Consider the following 21,086-nt stretch of genomic DNA (forward strand, 5'->3'; position numbering starts at 1 on the left):
AGCCTCCGCAGCCAGATCCAACCCTCACTACCTGAAAGCTGCACCTGTTCTGTGCTACTCATGGTCTCCTTTGGGAAAGGCTCGTGGTTCAGGCCCAGTTGCAACCCCCAGCATCTCCAGGCTAGGAAAGCCCCATCTGAAAGGCTGGGAAGCCTGCTGCTATCAGTGCTGACAATATTGAGCCCAATCTGGGACAGGTAAACTGAAGAAGTTGCTGCGGACTACAACTCTCATCATCCGTGAGCATTGGTCTTCATGCCTGGGGCCAATGGGAGATGCAGTAACAAAATTTAGAAGGCCACAGGTTTCCCCATTCCTGTGCTAGGTGGACCAATTGGTCTGACTTTGCATAAGGCCGCTTCTTGTGTTCCTGTCTTCCGTGTCTTGTGGGCACTCAGCAAAGTGAGGCCAGGACAATGGTATTCCTCGGTGGGTTGGAGGAAAGGCGTGCAAGACCCTTTAGGCTTGAAAGAATTTCCATCCCAATGGAAGCTCCTTCCAGTAAGAGCTCCTGAAGCCCTTCCTTCCTTCCTTCCTTCCTTCCTTCCTTCCTTCCTTCCTTCCTTCCTTCCTTCCTTCTTCTATGCAGGAGTACTGCATTCTGCACAAATCCCTTGGAATATGAACACCCTCTCAAGAGAAGACCTGATTTGGTGGGGTTTTTGGATGGTTGCAACAAACAGGCAAGCAAGCAAACAAACAAACACTCTCCTCTAAAATGCCATTGGGCACAAGGAACATTTAAGGGTCTTGATTCTTGTCTTTTTCATAGAATCATAGAATGGTAGAGTTGGGAGGGACCCCAAGGGTCATCTAGTCCAACCCCTTGCAATGCACAAATCTCAACTAAAGGCATCCATTACAGGTGGCCACCCAACCTCTGCTTAAAAACCTCCAAGGAAGGAGAGTCCACCACCGCCCAAGGAAGTCCATTTCATTATCAAATAGTTCTTACCATCATAAAGTTCTTCCTGATATTTGATCGGAATCTCCTTTCTTGTAACTTGGAAGGCACTGGTTTGAGTCCTACTCTCCAGAGCAGGAGAAAATAAGCTTGCTCCGTCTTCCATGTGACTATCATATCTCCTCTCAGTCTCCTCTTTTCCAGGCTAAACATAAACCCAGCTCCTTCAAGGACTCCTCATAAGGCTTGGTTTCCAGACCCTTGATAATCTTGGTTGCCCTCCTCTACACATGTTCCAGCTTGTTAACATCATTCTTATATTGTGGTGCCCAGAACTGGACTCAGTATTAGAAATACTTTAGCTGCTTTGTGATGGCTTTATGTTTTATTGTGTTAATTTATGTCTAAATCATATTTCTATTATTGTCACAGTCAGCCTGCCAGCTTTGATAGATAGATGATAGATAGATATAGATGATAGATAGATAGATGATAGATGATAGATAGATAAATGATAGATAGATGATAGATAGATTGATAGATATCCACTTGAAATAAATGTTAAGAGAAATCAGTGAAGTCCCAGCTTCTCTTCCAATGGAGAAGAAAACATGAACAAGAAAACACAAACCTTGATCCACACACACATCAACACTTAAGGCTCTCCAAGTAGGGATTTACATGAAGGTATCTAACACCCTGGGACCATCCAAAACATTTTTCCTAGGCAATCAGACTGAGCTTTGGAAAGAGCAGATCTCAGCAAGCCGGACCTGGAAGCTTTCCCAGGGGGGTCAGAGAGTATCACCTGATCCACTGTGACCTATTGTGCAAGGTAGTTTGGTACGACTGGTCTCCTGGCATTTTCCACCCACATCTGGGAGACAGTGTGCAGGCTGAATCTTGCCTGACGTTGCCCACTGTGGGTTGGTTTTCTGACACAAGCACTGATGCATGAAAGTTCAGCATGTAACATTGGACTATTTCAAATGGAAAAGCAAAAGCAAATGCAAAAGGAAAGACTTCCATGAGCTAGGATGCAACAGAAGGAGTCACAAGCATTCCAGTAAAAAACATAGCTAGTAAACATGTTAATAAATTGAGTGCGGTTCCAAGGAAGTGAAAAATATTGAAGGGGGCTGGATAGAACTTGAGTAGGGGCTCATTTTGCCACCTGGGCCACCCCTGAGCTAAAAAAACTCAGCAATGGAGTTCTTAAGAGGGTGTGAAATCCCTTACCTGGTAGTTTCCAAGAAAAAGCCAAGTAGCTATGAGGCTTGCTTTAATTACAATGCACCCTTTGTTTATAGGAAACTGAACGGCTGTGATGATCTATCAGGATCCTTCATGATTCCATGGCATAAACCTGGACTGTTAACACAAACATGTTCTGCAAACAGTGCAAAAACATCCCCCCCCCCCGGCACTCCTAGAGAATTTTAATTGGACGCAGTGCTGTGTTCAATTTCATGGCAGGCAGGTGAGCTCTCCTGGGGTGTAGCTGGAACAAGCAGCAAGTGTGTATTACAAGGATACAACTAGAGTGTGCAGCTGCCTGGCAAAGTCACAGCAGCGGGTCATTCTTGGCGCACACACACACACACACACACACACCGTAGCAGCTGTGTGTACTAGAAGGGGAATAACCGGGATATGCAGCAAGAGAGCAGGTGTGTTTTCTTGTGAGATGGTTAGGTCCTCCGGCATCAGCTAAGGGAGCTGTTTAATTGCTAATCTCAGCATCTCTCAGGGATAGCTTCAACTCAGAGAAGGTGAAGTTTAGCTTGCAGGAATACAGCAGAGTACAGAAGACAGGACAGGACAGCAGGGTTGCATTCTGGCCCCTGCTACATATTGTGGTGGTTAGGGAGTAAGACAAGCCACAGAATCAATTGGGAGTGGGGCTTGTGGGAGATTGCAGTCAAACATAAATAGGCATGAGTGCTAGTTGGTGCATGAAGGGGTTAAGACAACAGAGCTGGATTCCTAGACTCAGCTAGGTCACACTCCCTCTTCTCTGATGAGGGAGGAAGTGAAGCCTTCTCTTCCTGTTCCCTCTCCCTCTGTCATGTAATTGTGCCTAAGTGAGCTTGAAAGCTCAGAGCATGTGTTTGAAATTATGTTTCTGTGTTGTCTATTCTATTCAATAATATTCTGCCTGTGTTCTCCTTGCTGATGCTCGAATAAATGCATCAATCTGACATTTGGAAAATTTTGTAAGTACAGCTTTTAAAACTTAACAATGTGTGGTCTCTTCATTGCAAGAGGGGTAGAAAGAGAGGAGCACTGTTTGCAAGTGGACTAAATGGGATAAAAGGGTCAAGCAACCTATATTCCTAACACTATACTGCTGTTTGTGTTTGTGACTCTACTGCTACTCAGGGCTCTCTCCTGCTGGAGAGTGAGTTTAGCCCTGTGTTTTGAATCTAGGCATGCTGCTAATTCTTTTATTATGTACCCCACACTCATGGGTCACAGGCTTTCGTTTTTTCCTCCCACAAGACTCTCATTGGCTTTTCATATTAGGCCTGGAACATGCCATAAAACTGTAGCTGATCAGGTGGCTGTTAGAACATTCATTTACTTGCTTTGGCAAAATGTTACCAGATGGTTGTGGATAAATTGGCAACTCTCAATGTCACCTACTACCAGAGAGGTTGCTTTGAGGCTTAAAAAAAAATGCCTCCTTGATCTTCTTGGTAAAATAGTGGGATACACTGTGTATCTAGCTCCCTTATCATTATTTTTACATTTTTCACCCAGTGCCCAACATTCAGTATCAGTTCCCTGGAAAGGTAAAGTTGTGCTCCTACATTCAAATGGTGCTAGTTTACTCCAGCAACAACTTCATCTCTACTACTTTAGGGGGCAGTAAACTGACAGTTCAGAGGCGAGGTGCCTCACTGCCCAAGTTTCTGCTGGAATAAACATTTGCATGAGTGTAAATTTGCAAACACATCTACCCCATACTACATATTTATATCATATCATACTACTCCTCGAAAGATTCCATCAACCGTGTCTCGAAGATTTTTACACATCACTTGGGAAGACAGGTGAACTAATATCAGTGTACTGGAAGAAGCAAAGATCACCAGTGTTGAAGTAATGATTCTTCAACATCAACTTCGTTGGACTGGTCATGTTATGCGGATGCCTGAAGATCATCTTCCAAAGCAACTACTCTATTCCGAACTTAAAAATGAAAAGCGTAATGCTGGTGGTCAACAAAAGAGGTTTAAAGACTGTCTCAAGGCAAATCTAAAAAAATGTAGTATGAACACTGACAACTGGGAAACACTGGCCTGCGAACGCTTTAGTTGGAGAACAGCCTTTACCAAAGGTGTCATGGGCTTTGAAGATATTTGAACTCAAGACGTGAGGGAGAAATGTGTTAAGAGGAAGGCACGCTTGGCAAATCCACACCGTGATCAACTCCCGCCCGGAAACCAATATCCCAACTGTGGAAGGACGTGTGGATCCAGAATTGGCCTCCACAGTCACTTACAGACTCATTGTTAAAACCGTGTTTATGGAAGACAATCTTACTCGGCTGCGAGTGATTGCCAAAGAAGAAGAGAAGAAGACATATTTCTTTGCACCCAAATGTCTTTGCACTTGCACACACACACTCCAACTATTAAAGAAGCCATTTAGTCAATTTTGATTTGTTTACTGCTTTCCCTTTTTCCCCCTCCAAAAAAACCAAACCAAACCAAACCAAAACATAACATAACAATTTCTCCCTCATCCCACCCCTTACAAAATATATTAAAACAAACGCTTGGATAAGATGTGTAACTCAGCTGGAGGAGTCAACTGAAAATGAACATCCCACTCAAATTTTTAAAAAACGCAAAAGCAGAAATACTTTTTTTTTTAAGCCAATCAGTTAAAACCAATACATAATAAATAAACGCTTGAAAGGCTCTGAATTGGGCTCTGAATACCCATTTAAAAACTGCCTGTGTGCCACTGGGAACACTCTTCAAAAGTGTATTTCCCCCCTGGTGAAATTAGCTTTTTGTGACAGGACCATGTGATGTGAATGGAACAGAAGAGGGTGACATGTTCCCTGGGGATGGTTGAGAGAAAGGGGCAATTTAGGCACACTTTTCATGTGCCTCACCAGTTACCACTCACCAGTTACTGAAAAGATCTCACCCCAAAGGGGTGGATAAGGAAACAAAGCAAAACTGTGGATCCCAGGTGGCGGTCAGGCAGCTGAAATCAGGGCTCTGCACTGTGTTCTTAAACTCATTCCTTTAAGAGGAACAAGTTTCACTGGTGCGAGAAACGGACTTCCACTAATGTCCATGAAAGCGTGCTTGGGGTGGCAGCTTTAGAAAGTAATGCGGAGAATGTAAAGGCGATGACATTGTTAGAAACACCCATAAAAACAATACAAAAGTAAACTGCGCCAGGGGAGGCAAGGGCCAAAGAACGGTTCTCCTAAGTGGGTGTTTTCGAAGCACTTGACAGAATCCTCGTTCAATCCTTTTGCTGCTCCTCTCTCCGTGTGTTTAAGGGCTGCTGACCAGATCACAAAGGCCAAGTCTTTAGTGCCATTCCCACAAGTTCAGCCCTCGGTCATGTCTCTCTCCCTCTCCCTTCTATGTCTCCATCTCCTGGTTTCTTCGTGGGCCTGTACATTTTCTTGCATGCTCCACAAACGCAGCCTGCAAGAAAAGAGAGGATGCAAGGCAGACTCCTCCGCAACTGAAGCAAGACGTTTGCAGCAGCAGCAGCCCTGCCATTTGGTCTCTTCTTAGCTGCTGTCGTGCCAGAGATTTGTGCCGCATCTCATCCCCAGGTTTGGTGCCACAGAGTCTGCAAACGCTGGAGTCTTCCAGGCTGGCAGCTGGCTGTCTCGCCGAAGAGCACGGCTGGCATGAAAGTAAGGCCTTTGGAAGTCTCGGCTTCTCATTCCCCAGTCTTCCCCTCCGGGAGCTACAAGAACAGCCCTGCCCCACTCCCAAGGCTAGCTGCACAATTTACCAGTCTCATACTCCACTGGGTTTGGCAATTTGGCATTGAAGGCCTGCAGGGTGGACTGGATGCGACTTATCTCATTGTTGGCCAGCTTGAGCCTGTGCCGGAGCAAGCAAGAGAAAAGATCAAGGTGGGTTTTCCCAGGTGGAGAGAGGCGGTTTACCCGGTCCCTGATCTCAATCAGTTGCAATATAGCAGAGTCTTGAGAGCCTTGAGTATACGGATAATCCAGCTGGAGGACAAGGTCCCGAATGGCATCAGACTCAAAGGGCAGGCTGTAGCCAAAAACCTGCAAGCTATTAATCCTCATGTAGCCTAGGTTCTTGGAAGAATCCATCTCCAAAGGCTCATAAAATATGGTTTCGTTTGAGCTGTCGTTGAGAGACTTGATGCGACTCCTCAGGTAGACATGGACTGTCTCAAAGAAGGTCTTCCACTTACTGCCTAAAGTGAGGGTCCAGTTTTGGCACTGGCCAGAGGCATCCACGTTAGTCCTTTCCCAGTCGGGAAAGCCAGTTTCATTGGTGGGCATGAACCAGCTCTCTGAGTGGCTGCCCCCAAATGGGTTGACATAGATTGCCATGACTGGCTCCAGGGTGCTGTTCTTGGTGAGACAGATCTGGAGGGAGAGGGCCAGCATGAGGTGGACCAAACCTGGCTTGTACTTGTTGCTCTTCAGGGTTACCAGCATCCTCTTCCTCCAGGAGGGGTCAAACCAGGTCCCCAGGCGCATGTCATTGCTGATGAAGATGGAGTGCACTTCAATGCGGCTGTCCCGCTTCTGCAAAAGGTACTTGAGCTCCAAGTCCTGCAAGTCAGTCTCCAAACCTATATAGTGCTCCAGGGACTCGGCCACCTCTGGGCGGCACAGTCCCAGGGTGAGCACGTAGCCATAGTTGCAGGACCCACACTGGGTGGCGTTGTCCTCTGCACAGGCGGCACATCCTGATCCTTCGCCCAAGGCACATGGGATAGTCCCCTGGCAGGAGGGCTGGTCATGGGGGCAGCTGCAGCTGTGGCTTTCTTCCACAAACGTTCCTGGCACAGAGGTCTCACTGCAATAGAGGAGGGACTGAGCGTGGCTCCACCAGTAGGTCAAGGGCCTGACAGAAGAAGGCACAAAGCAGATGAAAAGTTAACTTTGCATCAACACAGCAAAGACGTGTATAATTAGTCTGAACCATTTCCCATGTTTCAATCACCCCCTAAAAAAGAAAGCAAAATCCTTCTGCAGTAAACCTTAGTACTGCATAAAGTATACACACTTTCCACATAGAAAATCAGGGGGCTGGAATTCCACTTGAGAGGGATGCATGCATGTGTTCTGTAATTATGAAAGCTTCTCCGCAGGTGGTAAACTGGCAAGTTGCCAGTGACTGGTAGTGTTTGATGGAACTCAGTCACCTGAAATCCCTTTATGTAATTATGGGAGAAGCCTGCTCTAGGGATGAGAAGGAGCTGGCCCCCTTTTCCCCTGCCTTTCTGTGCCGCATATAGGAAAAAGGAATCAGTCGTGATCCAAAGGAAATGATAAGTGTGAGCAGCAGGCTTTGAGCTAAAATGTCCGCATTGCACTTTTGCATAAATAGGAAACAATTACTCTTGTTAATTATTATTTTAGACTCACTAAGTTGGGGAGGAGGGTGCAGGGTGGGGTGGCCAGGATCCTGCCCTCCTGTTAAAAAATAAAAAAATCAACCCTACCATTGGCAGTTGTGGCCTGGAAATCAATGAAACTGAGGTATACAGCAGCTCCTGGGTTGCATAATTCAATCCCTAGTTTGGGGGCATGTCAGGGAACAGGGGAGCTGTTGGCTCCTTCAGATGGGCAGTGATGTGTGTGTGCATGTGTATATGTGTATATCTATCATCTACCATCTATATCATCTATCTATCTATCTATCTATCTATCTATCTATCTATCATCTATCTATATCTATCTATCTATCTATCTATCTATCTATCTATCTATCTATCATCTATCTATCATCTGTATCTATCTATCTATCTATCTATCTATCATCTATCATCTATCTATCTATCTATCTATCTATCTATCTATCTATCATCTATCTATCTATCATCTATCTATCATCTATCTATCTATCTATCTATCTATCTATCTATCATCTATCTATCTATATCTATCTATCTATCTATCTATCATCTATCCATCTATCATCTATCTGTATGTATGTATGTATGTATGTATGTATGCAGCTCCTTCCCAGTCTGTGTAACATGTAGAACATCACTAAGCCTCTTGGGGGCTTCAGATTCCATATCAGATACTAGTTCCCATGACAGATCCTTCCCACTTGGACTCCAAAAGGCAACGACCACAATCCAAACAGAGTTTAGACATGCTTCAGCACACAGAACATAGTGGGCTGGAGGCATCTCTATCTTTGTACTGGATTGTGCCCAAGCAAAGCTGTCCCAAAAATATACCAGACCTCTCCTTGGGAAGTCTGAAGTGAGGTTGCCTGTGGCAGCGTTTGGCCAGATTGAAAAGACGCCGGACAATCCGATGGGTCTTCTTGGAGAGCATCTTCAAGGTGCTGCCCAACTTCTGATAGCGGTGCTGAATATCAGGATCCATTGCCCAGTACTGGGAGATGGCTGTTAAGTTCAAGAAGTGGTCCACAGGGAACTTCTTCACCAGGGACTGTAGTTCATCTGCCAAGACAGAACAGGATGTCAGCAGGAAGGATAACACTGGAAAGCAACACTCAACCCCTGGAAAGTCATCACTCCTTTAAGAAGGTAGAGGACCAAGTGGTAAATCTTGACCTGGACTGTATTGCTTTGGGGCTCCTCCAAGGGAAAAAAATCCCTGGCACACAGCAAACTTGAATAACAATGGAAATGGGGCAGTTTTATCATTTGATTCCAGGAGCTTGTGGAATCTCCTTCCTCTGAGGTTTTTAAGCAGAGGTTGGGTGGCCCTCTGTCATGGATGCTTTAGCTGAGATTCCTGCATTGCAGGGGCTTGGATTGGATGACCATTGAGGTACCTTCCAACTCCACAATTCTATGGTTCTATGAGTCACCTAGGACTCTAATCCTTCTCTCCCTTTTCACAACAAACAGGTTGCAGACTGGGCTACAGCACAGCCCTCCTCTCCCTATCCATGCTTCTTCTATGCAGAGACTCTTCCATGCCACACTTTGTGACATACCCGTAGTGCACTCTCTCAGCAGAAGCAAAAAAGGGCTGCAGGTGGTGCCCTGGGGAGAGTAAGCCCTTAGATCATTGGTTCTCAACCTGTGGGTCCCCAGATGTTGTTGGACTACAACTCTCATTATCCCTAAGCTCTGGCCTCGCTAGCTGGGGGTGATGGGAGTTGTAGTTCAACAACATCTGGGGACCCACAGGTTGAGAAAGGCTGCCTTAGATGCTCCAAGAAAAAGATGCAGAAGGAGCTTGAGGGTGTGTGAACGACCTGGCTGTACCCTAGGGGAAAAATGCAAAAATAGAGGGCTGCACCAGCATCAACCTAGACTGCAACAGGCAAAACCAGGTAGGTGTGAACGCAGTTACTTGTTGTTTCCCAGTACATTTTGGTATCTGTTATTCAGAGGCAAATTATGCAGCAGTGATATATATATTCTCTGCTAACGCTCCATTTGGGGAAGGACTGTGTCTTTAAACCACTATCTCACAGTGAGGATGACAGAAGTGAACGCAAGGTTGTTTCCCATTAATTGCTATTTCAGAATATTTCGTATTTTGAAATACTTGGGGGGGGGACTGATTAAATTATATAGCAAATATAGAACAGAGTGGGTAGCTCAGTCTGTAGAGCAGGAGACCCTTACCTCAGGGCTGTGGGTTCAAGCCCTACTTTGAGCAAAAGAAAATTCCTACATTGCAGAGGATTGCACTAGATGACCCTCATGGTCTCTTCCAATTCTATGATTCTAGGAAAACCATTGCATTTCTCTACAATCGCTGCTTCTGTTCTGTAGAGCAACATTCCTTGTCAAGACACAACAGACACCTACTTTCTGGAAACAACTGAAGAAATTTTTGCCCCGACAGACTTTCCCAGCTGGGTGAACAGGCATCTTTTTTTGTTTCTCTCTGTGTGTCTCCCCCCCCCCCCAAAAAAATATACAGTATCTGCTGTTTTCTGTTTTGTTTTCATCTGTTTTTTAAGCTCTTTGGATTGTATCTTGTATGCATAGGCTCAGACGCTGACTGCACGTGATACACCGCACCCAACGCCACCTATAAGCTGGGCTCTGCCCATGGACACCAGCAGAGGAGACAGGAAGAGATTGCAGGCAAACACGTTGGGAGGCAAGAGCTACAGGCTGCCTCTCCTTGCGAAGCCTTGACTTATTTTGCCTCTCCTTCAGCCGCTGACAGTCCCCATGTGCACAGGATGGCAGCGTTAATCTCCAGCCATACAGCCGTGGTGAAATAACTGCTGGCTTACAACAGATTTATTAAATCTGACATCCCATATTAGATTGTAGGAAAGGAAGAATATATATATATATGTATCACACCATCACCTTGACATTCTTTGGAAATTCAGACAGTATTGGGAAATAAATTATTGGAAAAACAATTTTTGTCGGATTAATGTTATTGAAGATGAATCCAATATTTTGTCTCTTGTTTTAGGAGCTGGGATGTCCGCACACTTTTTATAAACTCCGTAAGTATCCTGTATTTGAGGCTATAGTATTGACTAACTTTGTTTTTAGATTAACCCATATTTACGGTGAATAAAAATGTCATCAGCCCATCCCAAACATGTGCAACTGAACTGAATATATTCTTTTTCCTCCTCTGTTATCCTTCCATCCACCTCGCTTTGCAGCTCCCTCCTGTGTTGAATTTAAGACTGTAAGCTCCAAGGGGCAGGGCCTGTCTCCCCCAGCCCCCGCCACTGTTGCTCTGTAAAGCACCTCGCGAAATGATGGCACCATATACCGTATTTTTTGCTCTATAAGACTCACTTTTTCCCTCCTAAAAAGTAAGGGGAAATGTGTGTGTATCTTATGGAGCGAATGCAGGCTGCGCAGCTATCCCAGAAGCCAGAACAGCAAGAGGGATTGCTACTTTCACTGCGCAGCGATCCCTCTCGCTGTTCTGGCTTCTGAGATTCAGAATATTTTTTTTCTTGTTTTCCTCCTCCAAAAACTAGGTGCGTCTTGTGATCTGGTGCGTCTTATAGAGCGAAAAATACGGTAAATAATAGAAAACTAAGATACCATTTAAAAAACAAAAGTAGAAATTTACAGTTCAAATGTTTTTTTTAAGAATTCAGCCCAGCTCCACTCATAACCCAGATTAATTTCCAAAAAAGTGTGAGGATTATGTTAATAACCAGTGCCTTTTGCAAGGCTCCACTCTTCCGTGATGGAGGGTTGTCCACTGTCTCCCTGTATGAGTTACTGTACTCCTCTTATCTCTTTCCAATCAACCTCTGTTTGTGGAAAGAAATGGCAAGTTCTGTTAACTTTCAGATTTTCATTTCGGCCCACAACATAGCATGGGAGGGCAAGGGAGCCATGACTCTTTTGGGTGCAAATTTCTGAGGGGGCACAATCAGGTGCTCCCACAACAAGCTCCCTCATTGAGGCCAGAGCTGCGGGAAGCAAGCTCTGCCCAGGCTGGGCCTTTGGGGTTGGGGTGGCGCTGCTGCCTCCTCTTCCTCCTCCTCATGTCCAGTGAGGGGACACCCTGGGACAGTTGGGAGGGAGGGGAGGGTGCCGCTGCTGCCCACTGAAGAGGAAGGTCAGAAAGCACTGCCAGAGCCACGTGCATTGCCCAGAGTGCCTCACTGCAAAGGCAGGAGGGCGAGGCAACACAGTGGTGTTCCTGTTTTCGTGTTTCTGTGCCTTATCTCTGCTCCCAGGTTGGGATGAGTTTGCAAGGAGAGACTCCCTTGATTAGACACTGGTCGGTGAAGGGACCATTGCCCGGTCCATTGGAGGCGGCGCAACACTTGCCCCGCCCTGGGCGCCAGCAACCCACGCCATGCCACTTATTTCAGCCCCATAGTACCATTGAATCACATACTCAGTAATAAGAAGAACAAGGATTGCTACTTTAGAATTCACCGTTTCCAAGAAAACGTTAGCCTTGCAAAATCACAGATTGCAGCCTCTACTCCTCCTTGCCAGCATTGGCTGGCAGGACCTCCCCATTTTGTTTCCCCAGCTATCACTAAGATTTTGGCTTCTATTGGGTTTCTTTCTTACTTTCTTTTCATTTTTTATAGCTTTGCTGTCATCTGTCATGCCTCAAAATCCTGCAAGCCCTGAAGGAGCAAGTAGAATTCTTTTAGAACAGAGGGAAGTGGAACTCTGCTCCAGCTATTGCCAATTAGCTGCACTTTTACTGCCTCTCTCCTGCCTTTACCTGATGACTGTGCCATCACTTTCTTGGGAGCTGCAGAAGTCTTGCATTCACCCAGTACAACCAGTGCCTTCCCTTGCCTTCTGTCCTCCACCTCTCCACCCTCCCCAGATCCTTAGTGGTGGGGGTGAAGAAGGGCTTCCTTGGTGCCCCCTTCATTTGTTGTTGTTTAGTCGTTTAGTCGTGTGCGACTCTTTGTGACCCCATGGAACAGAGCACGCCAGGCACTCCTGTCTTCCACTGCCTCCTGCAGTTTGGTCAAACTCATGCTGGTAGCTTCGAGAACACTATCCAACCATCTTGTCCTCTGTCGTCCCCTTCTCCTTGCGCCCTCCATCTTTCCCAACATCAGGGTCTTTTCCAGGGAGTCTTCTCTTCTCATGAGGTGGCCAAAGTATTGGAGCCTCAACTTCAGGATCTGTCCTTCCAGTGAGCACTCGGGGCTGATTTCCTTAAGAATGGATGCGTTTGATCTTCTTGCAGTCCATGGGACTCTCAAGAGTCTCCTCCAGCACCATAATTCAAAAGCATCCATTCTTCGGCGATCAGCCTTCTTGATGGTCCAGCTCTCACTTCCATACATCACTACTGGCCCCCTCCATATCTCCCACCAAAATAAGGGCTGAAAACTTCTCAGCCTCAAAAAGCCTGCTGAAAAGCACACACACAAAAAAGACTTTTGTGCTCCACACAAAGTGACAGCAGATTTGTCAGGAAAAACTGGAGGAAGCCCAATGAGTAACAGCAGCTGGAGGAACAGTTACCATCTTTCTCCAATTTGCTCACCTAAGAGCTTAACAGGTGACATGAGAGCTATGAAAGGACCGGGGGTGGGGGGTGGGGGGCCTAAAAATCCAACAAAATAGCTTCAAACGTTCAGCAGTAGCTGCAGGAACAAAGGGGTGATGAAAGACTCCTGTCAGCCAATAGTGTTTTCCCCGCAGACTTTCTTCATGATTTCAGCTACCTTTAAAGCACTTTTTTTAAAACTGAAAATTATATCAGCAGATGAGTCGTCTTCTTCTTCTTCTTCTTCTTCTTCAGCTATTATTAAAATAATTGCTTTGCATGTGAATTTATCTATTTATTTGCCTTGATAAGGTTCATACTTATCTTCTGATCAATTTATTTTTGGTTTTATAATACACCGATTTAGTGGTTATATGTTTAAGCTGTTCTCAACAGCTATTTTTCTTGTAGTATGATCATGAACATTTTGTTTTTCTAACTGACCATGCTGGAAATATGCAGAATTAACCTGGGGACTGGAAAAGATCTATTTGTACTGAACACATTGATGACACATTTGAATTAGCCCCACGACTCTAAAAAATAATGCTGTGTCTACCTTCTTCTAACATAAAAGTTTAGGAAAAGCCACTGCTGTTAATTTACTTCTTCTCTGGCTCACTTAGTAAATTTGCCTGCCCTTCTTGTGGTTGTTGCAGTGGCTGGCATCTCACAAGACCTGCCTTCACTGCTTCCTTCGTCTTCCGGCTCATCTGCATTCTCTGCCAGGCTGTCACAAGAGAGGTGCAACAGTGAACGGCTGCTTGCCTCAGTCACCTGTCATCCTCCTTCCTTGCTGAGTCAACTGGATGTGGGCAATCATCCACCCATCGTCCCGTTCCCCATGAGACCCACGTTTCCCAAACTCACCTGATTCCCGAAACTGTTGGTTGTGGTTCTCCCAAACTCCCTGGATCTGAAAAAGGCTCTGTTCCATAGCCTGGATGTCAGCCTCGGGGCAGTTGCATTGTGGGAAACCGAACCCACAGTAACACCAGCAGTCATTCTCTCGGCATATCAGCTCCCCCTCCGAATTGCAGGTGATGTAGCTCAAGGCAGCAGCCACAAAGCGTTCACGCAAGTACTCGGGCAGCAGGGCTTGCAGGCCTGCGAAAAGGAGGCAGAGACATTACAGGCCTCAGCTCAGCCATATCTGCATTAAGGAAAAACAGGTACTATGGAAACTTAGGAGCCACCTCCTAGGGGCCAAGGGGGTGTTGACCCCCCAATAAAATATTTGAGGGGCCTTCCCAAAGGTGATGGGCACTGCCATTCAAATGGTGTGCTTGCACCGCATCATGTGATTGATTACGTGGGGCGGGGCTTACCTGGGCCCCCACAATATTTTATTCAAGTTGGCACCCCGTATGGAAACCGAAGAGCTACACTCACTTCCCTAGCAGATTTTTTCGACCTATGGAACACCCTATGGAACAATGGCTTCTTTCATGATATCTGCCCTTTAGATGTTGCAAAAGAACATAACTCCATTGATTTGTGAGTTTTATCTGTTTGTGCGTATACTGAAAAGTCCCACACCTGCACATGCTTAAAGTGAGTTGGCTGGAGACTGAGGACAAGCCCTGGTGAAGAAGAAGAAGAAGAGAAGAAGAGTTTGGATTTGATATCCCGCTTTATCACTACCCAAAGGAGTCTCAAAGCGGCTAACAATCTCCTTTCCCTTCCTCCCCCACAACAAACACTCTGTGAGGTGAGTGGGGCTAAGAGACTTCACAGAAGTGTGACTGGCCCAAGGTCACCCAGCAGCTGCATGTGGAGGAGCAGGGAATCGAACCCGGTTCACCAGATTATGAGTCTACTGCTCTTAACCACTACACCACACTGGCTCTCTGGTGACTGTGCAGACATCAAAAGAAGGTGAATTAAGGGAGGACTCTGACTTCCACAGCAGAGCAGCAGATGGTCCCAGGGGCAGGCAAGCTCCAGCTTCTCTGGCTAAAATGGACCTCATGGAAAAGTACTGGACATGGCCTCTGTCTGAATATGCTATCTTCAGCAAGATTTAGACAAAACTAGCCCAGTTGCCTGACGGAACATTGCATGGGTAATATACAAAATTTACTGGAGGCAACACATATTAACAAAATGATGTACTTCATGTCTTTGGTCCATGATTCTATAGCATCCATCAGTGTGTTTGTTTGTTTTTAAAAAGCACTGAATGGATGATATTCCAAACTTCTTGTTGGTTCTTATTGATTATGGATTTTCTCCACATCTTCATAAAAATATGCAGAATCCTCAGTATTTAACCCCAATTTACCCCTGTAACATACACAAGCACTGTGTGTTCTTCAATGAAAGAACACACACATTCAAATAACTTTGTTTCTGTGTATGTGGTGCAGTCATAAGTCATCCAACTCTTGACTTAAAGGTGCATCCTCTGATTGATTCTGAGTGTGATCAGAGCTGAAGGTAAGTTACAGATATAAATGAAGGGATCCCTGTGCAGAATCTGCCTTGGGCCAGGAAACAGTTCCAGCCATGGCAGCTGGGCTTAAGCCTTCAACTCAGGGTGATCTAACTCAGTTCCCGTTCTGAGGCCTTCTGCCATGGAAAGGAGGTGAAGATTGTGAGCCAGGAGCAAGCAACACACCAAGACAAATGCATTTTAACTTAGGATTGCTATTTCCACCTTGTGAGCAAGTTAGAAGATGAGCCCAGTTAGTGTCCAGTGGGATAATGTGGATGCAATTCCAGGCAGGTGGAAGGAGAAAAATCCTTACCGAGAAGTTGAACTTTGTTCTCAGGGCTCTGGACAAGAACAGAGCTCACAGAATCCAGGTTGTCGTAGTTACTGCAGCCAAGCGGCCCCGTTCTGGTTTCAGTGACCTAAGCAATGGAAGAGGGCAGCTTTACCATAAACAACTGAAATGCAAAGATAAAAGGACCTTTGCCCATCCTTAACATACGTGCTCTGAACATTAGATTGAATTGTGTGCATATGTTTTGATGACAGAATTTGGTGCTAGTAACGCCAAGGTTGCAGGTTCGATACCCATATGGGACAGCTGCTGAAGGAGCTGGACTAGACAGTCCTCATGGTCCCTTCCAACTCTACAATTCTACCATTCTACCTGGAAAGTAGAGCCCTTTCCCAATGTTCTCTTTGACCCTCACCCTCCCAAAAGGCTGGTTTTCTCCCAGTGGAGAAATACCCCATGTATTTTCAAGATCCTCTATTGCTCTGCTCACATTCACACCACCCCCTCCTCACAACTGCATTTGTTTTGGTCCTTAAACAAAAACCCTCCATTCAAGTCCTCCAAGAAATTGTGTGTGTGTGTGTGTGTGTGTGTGTGTGTGTGTTAACTATGAGCGTTAGCGTGACTTCAGCCTAGCCACCTCACATTTTAGTAGTCATCTCTAAAGCCACAAACAATGGGGTGAACAGAGAGGCAGAGATAGAAACACGTTCCAAGAAGGCGAAAGTGTGTATCTCCACGTGCACAAGACTTAAGCTTCAGATGGAGGGAAATCATGCAATCTTTAGAAGCTTAGCCAGGGATATTTTGAAACTACTATTTAGGCTGGCTTGCCGGGAGCTGGGGTTAAGCCAGGCATAATTGCTTGTATACACTGATTTGCAATTTTGTATGGTTTGAGTTTCGTATGGTTTGAGCCATTTTGCACACAGAAGCGGTCCTACGACAAAGCATGGAAGCAGATTTTGTGTGCCGTTAAGGCCAGCAGAGTGAGAGACAGAGAGATATGTGCCACTGGGCACAATCCACCAGGACTGTCTCCTGTGCACGTCTCATCAAAATGAAGGGGAGAAGCACAGGAAGAGTGTGGATTCTTGCACAGCTCATGTTTGTTTCAATTGAGCCTCGCAGGCAAAACATTGCTGGTGGATGGGACCCATGTTCAACTAGCGGGGGAGGGGGGGAGAGGACATTTGGATTTTCTACACTGGACATTGAAACCTCATGAGCTGGCCCTGTTTACACTGAATTACCCTCAACATCCTCAAACTGTGGGTGGGTGTATAAACACAGAAATCCAACAAAAAGTGACATTAAATGCGACAAAACAGAGAGAGAGAGAGAGAGAGAGAGAGAGAGAGAGAGAGAGAGAGAGCTTTGAAACAGTAAAACTTGAGCCAAGCACTCCAGGCTTATGAGAATGCAAGAGGCCACTTTGCTTCTAAAAAGGAGGAATAATTGTGCAGTAATTGGCTTGCTGATGGAGAACAGTCCTGCCTCTAGCCACCGCCCCCCCCCCCCCATGAAAGCTCACCATCATTAGCATGGCCGATTTCCCACAAATAGCACAAAGGCGCCAATTGTGGTCTGACTCCCTGCTTGCTGCCCCTCCTGTTTCCTTGGCGGGGGGGGGGGGAGTGGAATGGGAGATGGGAAGGCTGACTAAAGCGATAGGTTTATAATTGCAGAGCTGGGTCTCAGGGATGGCAGCCTTGCTTAAGCAACCTGCAAATTAAAATCCAGGCATATGTGATGGGGCGGGTGGGCAGGCAGGCAGGCAGGGGGAGAGTGGCTAAGCGGGGGGGGGGGGGAATAAAAGCAGAGTTGTTGCACAAAATGAAATGGAACAGGAAAACAAGCGTCTTTTCTGGTCTGAGTTTGACTGTTGCAGTACATTGTTGGAGGGAGCTGGGGGATTGGAATCCTGCCCCCCCCCCCAAAAAAGGAAAAGAAAATCAGTTAGTGGGGCTGGAAAAGGGATTTCTTTTTTTAAAAAAATAGATATTTATTAAAGTTTTTAACAAAATACAGCAAAAAAGAAAAAGACACAAAACAGAAAAATACACAAAGCACAAAAAATAAGTAAAAGTAAAAATAAGAAAAAGAAAAACAACCATTATTCTTTTGCTAACTTTAAAGTTCATATCCTTATTTTCCTGACCTCCTCACACCTTCCCTTTTTGTATTCCCATTTACAAAATCAGATCAGCAAATCCTTACCCTCTTTTATTTATCTTAACTCTATATCTTAACGTATCAAAATTCTATGTTTTCACCCATTATCAATTCACTTATTTGCATACTCTTTTTAACTTTGTTGCTAATACCACTTATTTTCAATCCAACATCATTTTAACATTCATTAATTTTGTAATACTTCTGCAGATAGTCTTTAAATTTCTTCCAATCTTCTTCCACCAACTCTTCTCCCAGATCTCAGATTCTGCCAGTCATTTCCACTAATTCCATATAATCCATCACCTTCATCTGCCACTCTTCCAGGGAAAGGGATTTCTTGACTTTGGCTCTGGGGTGCAGTCTTGGGTGAGGCTGATCAACAAGTGCCCTCGCAGGGTCAAACAACTGCTGACCCCTGCCCTTTGGGCTCCCCCCCCCCAATACGTTTTGCACATCTGCAAGCCCTGCTGATCTCTCCATCTCATAGGAAGATGGTGCCATTTTGGTTACATAACGATCTGCACTCAAAGAGCGAGGTCATGATTAGGATGTAGGAGACTTCCCATTTTCCAGTATCCTGCCACACTGTCATGTGACGGAGGAACCACATCTGGAATGGGATGACACAGAAAGGAGCAGACTTGAATGCTCCTCTATACCTGGGATCAACAGGGGCTGGCGGTGTGCTAAGCACCCACAACCCCATTACCTTCCTCCGTTTAATGGGGACAATTTCACCGCAAGAATGAAACCTGCTCCATCCCTCATACAAGACGACGTGCCCCGATGGATGTGGACCCTTCAAAAGCGTGAGATGGTTTTTCTGTGAATCCTCCAAGGGTCCCTTGTGGTATGTATCTTGCTTATCCCATGCACAATAAACCACCCTCAACAACAACAAAAAGGACATTCTGTATACTGTGTTTACTGTGATATAAGTAATAACCAGTGCCAAACCTCCTCTCTATTATACTCACAGCCCATACTCATATCTTGGAATGCAATACTCTACTCCCCACCACACCCCCACAAAAGCAAACACACACACACACACAGTTCCAACTTCAAGCAGCAAAAATAGGACAGAAAGGCAATTTTTCAGTGATCGGTTGTGTGAAGACCTCTGAAGGCAGCCCTGTTTAGGAAAGCTTTTAATGTTTGACGGACTATTGTATTTTAATATTTTGTTGGAAGCCAACCAGAGTGGCTGGGGAAACCCAGCCAGATGGGCAGGGTATAAATAATAAATTATTATTATTATTATTATTATTATTATTATTATTATTATTATTAGTGTTAGCTGTGCAGTTTCTTTTCCTTCTTTTCCTCATTCCTCCTCTGCAGTGGCCTCCCAGCAGAGCATTTGGGGTGTGGAGGAATGACGGCTACCGCACAAGCTCCCCTGCATTTAACAGCAAGAGTTGCCATCTCCTCCACTCCCCAGGAAGCAAACTACCTCATGATTGAGTTTCATTCTGAGAAATGACAGGCACTGAGCCCTGGGACAAGAGCCAGTGCTACCACCATTTTTGGCCACAGCGGCTGCCGCCCATAACAAACCCTCTGCAAATTTTGCTCCCTGCAAATCACCCCTGTTACAAGTCCTAAGTTTAGCCAAAACTTCTCAAGCAAAACCAGTCCAAGATGGTGTGCATGAGGGGGAGGAGCAAACATGGGCCCCTCCCACTCATTCCCAGTAACAGCAGAGGCCTCTTCATGTGGAACCTTAACCTGGGCAATTTCCCCCCTCTTTCGAAGATGTTTTAAAATGTTTCTAATGTTGGTTCCTCTGTTTTGTTTTTGTCGGGTTGATGTTGTTTAAATGCTTAGTTGGGGTTGGCGGTTATTTTAATTTGGGTATAACTGTGAACTGTTTATTATTGTTATTGTTATTATGGGTTTCTATTGATTTATTGGTTTATTTGTTGCTTGTATAGGTTATTTTGTTTTTTAATATGTGATGCTTTGTTGTGGGGTTTTTATATGTTGTAAGCCGCCCACAGTGGCTGGGGAAACCCAGCAAGATGGGCGGGATATAAATTTAAAAATATTATTAAATTATTATTAAAGAAGAGGAAGAATCAGATGAATTGGGCAGCTGCATAGGGGGCCTATGTACCGACACGTAGCACTGCATCATAGTTATCACTGCTAAATTTACACCTTCACATATAAGTTCGCACATGCATGTTTTATGCAAATCTGTGGCCTATTCTGCTCTCTCTCTTTTCCTCCTGATGCTGAAGTGGTGACCCAATCAAGGCCTAGATTGCAGCAACATGCTCTACACAGAGATGCCTTGGAAGCCAACGGCTTCATGTGCTACGGAACATCCCCCTGCCTTTCGGCTCGCCTCCGGGGTTACCTTGATGGCAGCTGTTGCTATCTGGATGTGATGGAGGCGCCGCAGAGTGCTCTCCCGGTCAATGAAGTACGAGGCTGCCAGCTGGTGCAGGGTTTCCAAGGAGACGGTGGCATTGCTCCCACCACTTCCTGCCAGGCCGCCGGCTTCCGCTTTCCGACTGAGCTTGCGCTTGTCCACAAAAATGGTCAGGGACTCTTCTCCTGCAAAGGCATGAGGCACAGTGTTTAGTGAGCTGCACATCAGGACTCAGATGCTCTGGGCTCAGTGTCCCTTTTGGGTGACTGTCCAATCACCAGCTTAACGAAGGGACAAAACGCACATCTCACAGGAGAGCTTCAACCAGAGCCAGATCCCTGGAAAATGTTGAAAAGTTGACTACCATCCCATCACGATCACCCCTTGCCTCTCCTTGTCTGTTATGTGAGGCTCACGGCTTTGTTTTCCGGCAGACTCGCTTCACCCACAATCTCCCAAAAGCTAATTCACTCCCCCTGGCTCAAGTCCTTCAATGGTCACCAGTCCATATCTGGAGTCCACAGGTGGGCAAATACCTTTAGCAGGTGAGTCAAAGCTTAGCCCCACAAAGGTGACAGCACAGAGGCAATACTGGTAGGGTATGATCCGGAGGGCATTAGCCTGCCGGTGATTTATGGAGTCCCTGTGACTGTATCTGAACATCGGGACTCAGAACTGCTTCTGAAGAAGCAGCTTAGAGTTGTTAAGAGCATAGTTTCCCATCTTGAGCTAATG

General features: G+C 45.6%; 1 protein-coding gene across 2 annotated transcripts in view; it reads right to left on the reverse strand.

The window, feature by feature from the left end:
- Positions 1-4,556: 4,556 nt before the first annotated feature.
- Positions 4,557-21,086, reverse strand: part of BRINP2 (BMP/retinoic acid inducible neural specific 2) — a 98,163-nt gene continuing 81,633 nt past the window's right edge. For both annotated transcript variants that reach the window (XM_079981327.1, XM_079981328.1), the window contains exons 4-8: positions 20,337-20,536; positions 15,815-15,920; positions 13,935-14,171; positions 8,353-8,575; positions 4,557-6,999 (exon numbers count right to left, since the gene is read on the reverse strand). In XM_079981327.1, the coding sequence (XP_079837453.1) occupies positions 5,886-6,999; positions 8,353-8,575; positions 13,935-14,171; positions 15,815-15,920; positions 20,337-20,536 (1,880 nt within the window). In that variant the 3' untranslated portion in view covers positions 4,557-5,885. The remainder of the gene's footprint in view (positions 7,000-8,352; positions 8,576-13,934; positions 14,172-15,814; positions 15,921-20,336; positions 20,537-21,086) is intronic.

The sequence above is a fragment of the Podarcis cretensis genome (genome assembly GCF_951804945.1).
Source record: "Podarcis cretensis genome assembly, chromosome: 6".
Lineage (NCBI taxonomy): Eukaryota > Metazoa > Chordata > Lepidosauria > Squamata > Lacertidae > Podarcis > Podarcis cretensis.